This window comes from Nicotiana tomentosiformis, chromosome 6 (genome assembly GCF_000390325.3).
Source record: "Nicotiana tomentosiformis chromosome 6, ASM39032v3, whole genome shotgun sequence".
Classification (NCBI taxonomy): Eukaryota; Viridiplantae; Streptophyta; class Magnoliopsida; order Solanales; family Solanaceae; genus Nicotiana; species Nicotiana tomentosiformis.
The window spans coordinates 34,935,504-34,939,972 of NC_090817.1; the positions used below are offsets into that span (position 1 = coordinate 34,935,504).

General features: G+C 35.4%; 1 protein-coding gene across 3 annotated transcripts; it reads right to left on the reverse strand.

The window, feature by feature from the left end:
• Window positions 1-845: 845 nt before the first annotated feature.
• Window positions 846-3,553, reverse strand: LOC104113506 (pirin-like protein At1g50590). Of its 3 annotated transcripts, XM_009623686.4 has the most exons (6): window positions 3,402-3,553; window positions 3,162-3,211; window positions 3,055-3,093; window positions 2,908-2,936; window positions 1,955-2,121; window positions 846-1,584 (listed from the first exon to the last, which is right to left on the reverse strand). In XM_009623686.4, exons 1-6 carry the CDS (start codon window positions 3,485-3,487, stop codon window positions 1,080-1,082), a joined length of 876 nt encoding a protein of 291 aa, XP_009621981.1. In that variant the 5' UTR covers window positions 3,488-3,553; the 3' UTR covers window positions 846-1,079. The 3 variants fall into 3 exon arrangements, with proteins under 3 accessions (XP_009621981.1, XP_070033372.1, XP_009621982.1); XM_070177271.1 differs by lacking the exon at window positions 3,162-3,211; XM_009623687.4 differs by lacking the exon at window positions 3,055-3,093.
• Between the last annotated feature and the right edge of the window lie 916 nt (window positions 3,554-4,469).

Sequence of the window (4,469 nt, forward strand, 5' to 3'; positions counted from 1 at the left end):
TGAAGCTATTTTGTAGTGCTTGGACTGATATATAAGTCTGCTTGTTGACCCGACAAAGAGTGAAAGTAGCAATGAACTTGTGAAATTCAGAAGGAAAGATCTCCAACCCCGGATTGAGGTTGCAACTGCAACTGATAGGAGCTGCTAGTGTGGAAGAAGAACGGAATGGAGGGGATAAGGTGGAAGAAGAAAAGAGTTAGGTTCTGGGTCTTGGGATAATGGGGCGGGTCGAGTCTAAGATGGACCAAGAGCCTTGGATGCGTGCCACGTGTCCAGTCCGTCAAAGAAGGGTATATATGTCTGAATAGTATAATGGTAGTTTTTTTATTATATTCAACGGTATAACGAGGGATAACTTTAAAGAATTTTTAATAGTGGAAGAATCTTTTTTTTAGGAACTTCTCCGTTCTCAAAACACAAATCCGAGACGTTTATTAAGGAAGGATCGTTGTTTGACAATCAATTGCTTAATGTTAGAGAGCACTAACATGGATAGGCAAATCATTGTGAACGCTCTTCTATATTGCAGCATAACAATAATGATATCACTTTTCTTAATTTTATTTTTGAGTAATAGAGTGACACGCTTGCAAAGTTTACATTTATCAAAACAAATAAAGAACAGAAAGAGCCATTTCTTTTTTCTTATTCATGACCCCAAAAATTCAGTTGAGTTCTTCAACATTTAAGAATAACTAATTAACTTAATGCTCCGTCATTTTTTTTAAAATAAAAAAGAGAACAACATGATGAATCCAGTGTACGGTGTGGGCGGGGGGGGGGGGGGGGGGAACATTCCAAAATGAGCCCTTATCATTTCCTATGAAAATGGGGTGCTTTGGATATGGACAACGGATGTTTCCCTATTATGTCAAATCAAAAGGACTACGAAAGCTACACAACAAAATAGGAAGAATAACAAAAGAATCAATAACGAGGGCGGAGCTAGACGAGCGGAAGGGATTCATTCAAACCTCCTTCGCTATATACAAGATTAAATTTTTTATGTTTATATAGTAAATGTCGAAGTCCTTTGGTGAAAATTCTGACTCCGCCGCTAAATGTAACTACTTGCAGCACTAATAGTCAAGTCCAATTCTGGCTTCAGATCTCCAGTGCTTGGCCTTTTCAAAACCATTGGCATAATTCTCAAAATCTTCAACAGTTTGGTCAATTTCTTGTTGAGTATTCATGACAAAAGGCCCCAATTGTGCTACTGGTTCACCTAATGGTTCACCACCCACTAATATAAACCTTAGTGGCTTTGTGGACTTGTTGCATGCCTCAAGTTCATCACCAGAGCCACTTAGAAGAAGTAAATGATGTGCTGATGTTGGTGATGTTCTTGAGTCAAAAATGCCCTCTCCTTCTAATACATATACAAATGAATTGTATGACTTTGGAATTGGTTGCTGCAAATGCGCTCCTGGCTTTAGAGTGAAATCCAAATACATTGTTGGAGTCCTTGTGTATATGGATGATTTTTTTCCTAGTGCCTCCCCTGCTATAATTCTCACCCTTATCCCATCTTTTGTTGCTTCTGCTATTTCCTCGCTTGATATCTCTTGGTACTTTGGCTGTATCCTGTCATACACAAGTATGGTTTATGACTGATTTCAGAATTTAAATTTTGATGAGTAATAAATTTCGTATTTAATTTTTGTTGAGATTTTAGTACCTTTCACATAAATAAATTTTATGTCCATAGTCAAAATATTGAAATTCTTTAAATCTGTCTCTACGTTATGATTAGCATTAAGTTCACTCTATCGTCCAATCTCGAGAGGAAAAACAAAACATGTTTCACTTGATGTAATCATATATTCATCCCACTTGCAACTCATAGCAAGGTGCCCTTGGACAATGGACATTAATATACAGATACTAATTCTTTAATATCATTAGTGTACAGAGGTTTAACTATTTTAATAATTAAATAGAAGGATTTGCTTACATTTTATTTGTGGAGGAGAGATTAATCCACAACTGTAAACCCTTTTGAGTTCCGTCAGCAGCAGGCATTTCAGAATGAACAATTCCTCTTCCAGCAGTCATCCACTGTAAATCACCAGCTTCAATGGTACCTTTATGTCCTTCAAAATCTTCATGCGTCACAGCACCCTGGTCTCAAAAAGAGAACATTAATTAATTGCTTTTCAACTAGTATTATGAACCTATTAAGAATCCTATTAAGAATTAACCAATTTTCTCTATTAATTATTAGCATAAAATCTTCTAGAAGAAGCATGAGTATCAGCCATCATCGTCTACTTATATTGCTCCACCACAAAAGTTGATACTGACCCCCATAGAATTTAAATGAATTTCAAGAAATATTTGCACTACTAAATGCATCACCTTTTTTATTTGTGCCATTTTCAAATATAGTATTGTAAACAAATACTCCTTGCATTTAATTCCTTCTATATTGCGTGGTGTTTGTCCGAAAACGGAGTTTAAAAACGGTAAAAAAAGATTCTGGCATGTCACTAAATATAAATTTTAAAGTTTAAAATTAAAGAGTTAGAAAACAGTCATTCCTTTTACAACATGTTAAAAAAAGCAACAGTGTCTTGTAAAATAAAACAAATTGAGTAATATGCACGGCATGAAACTTCCAGCTATTTAATCTTGATATTTACCTTCAATAAGAAATAATAGACTTATTTTATAGGATTAACATGCATTAGCAGCTAGAACTAAACCGGATATATATATCGTAAACAAGTAGCATGGGTTGCTTTCTTAGAAGTTAGACAATCACATCTGCTCAACTACTGCCTTCAAATTAATATACTAGTAATCATCATTAGTTTAGCCTTTGACAATCCACAACTACAAATGGAATATCTATGTATTGGGTTTTTGAATAAAGGGAGAAACGGAGTGAATGTTATATATATATACCTCCAACATGTAGGTGACCGTTTCAAAGCCTGTAAAATTCAGAAAAAGAGCGCATTAGTGAAGAAGAAATTGCTAAATTAGCATAAAACTGAAGAGAATGGATCGACTTTAATTTGACCGAAAATGAATCATTATATAGAATGTGACCTCTATGTGGATGATCAGGAAATCCAGCAGGAGCAGAAACTGCAATAATTTTCACATGAAAATGTCTTCAAATTTAATAAAAGTATCCGACCAAAGAAAAAACTTACCTGAGAATTCATCCAAAACAAGAAAAGGGTCGAAGTATCTCAACTCGAACCTGAGAAAGGATTTGTTGATAAGCTCATAAAAACTTTTAATCTACAGAAATGTGAATTTCACTGAGGGATCGGACTTCATCATCATCTATTATATAGGAGTATTTATTTTTGACGTTATATATATTCCAGCGTAACCCTCTTTAATTTCGAGCCTGATTGTTTGTAGAAGAGAAAAATAAATGTACGTACCTTCCAATGCTTCTTCTAACAACAGCACCAAGTCCTTCATGCTGAGGCCGTGCGAGAAATTTCCTGACAACAGAACGCGGCGCCATTTCTACTGATATTAATTATTATGTCTATTTTGTGCAAAGTTTCCAATACTTCGAAACTTGTCTGTTATTTGAGTTTAACTGAGGTTTCTGTACCAATTTATAGTACAAAGAATTTTGTTGGGCGGGGGGGGGGGGGGGCCGTTAGTTGAAATTGGCAAGTCAAAAGAAGAGAGGATGGGACCCACTGAGATATTTTATTCTCACGTCAGCCTAGCGTTTTCATGATGTACCTCTGCCAATCTACTTCCCAATCCCCATTCAATTCACACTGCCCCAGCGTTTACCTGTTCTCTCATTTATTTATTTCTCAGAACAAGGCTTTTGTTCTTAATTCAAGTATCGCGGCGTAAATTGTTTTAATACATTGTTTTGTAGCTTTTAATTTCTTAAAAATTATCCATAACAAAATCTTACACTATCCATGAATTATAACCTGTTATCAGAAATGGGTGCACCCTCTTTTTATAGGTTCAAGTATGTATATGTGTGTATTTATAAAAGAAAGAGTATGGGGAAATAATCTTGAATCATAGACATCTTTACCCGTAAAACGCTACAGTTAAATTTATACGTGACTTCTAGACAAGTGAATTAATTTGATCCTGAAATAATGAAACAATTAAAGAAATGCGCAATGCTTAGCCTTGAAATGAAGATGAAATCACGAAAAACAGTAATGCCGGGAGCAGAGCTTCCGGGCACAACAGTGATGAAACCAAGGAACAAGAAAGTAAAATTGTATAAAGCTTTTAATCAATTATAGCGTAAGTTTGCCAGAATAGTTGTGTCCTTTACAATGATAACATAACTCATTATTTATAGCTACGCAGGGAACACAGTTCTAGGATCGTACTCTTCTTTAATGTCAATTATGAGGGTCATTGATGAATGTGTAACGGTGAACATAAATGACAAATTCTCTGTAACGGGAAGCACACTAAATGCTGTGGAATATTCTCCATTAAATGCTACCGGATGGAGG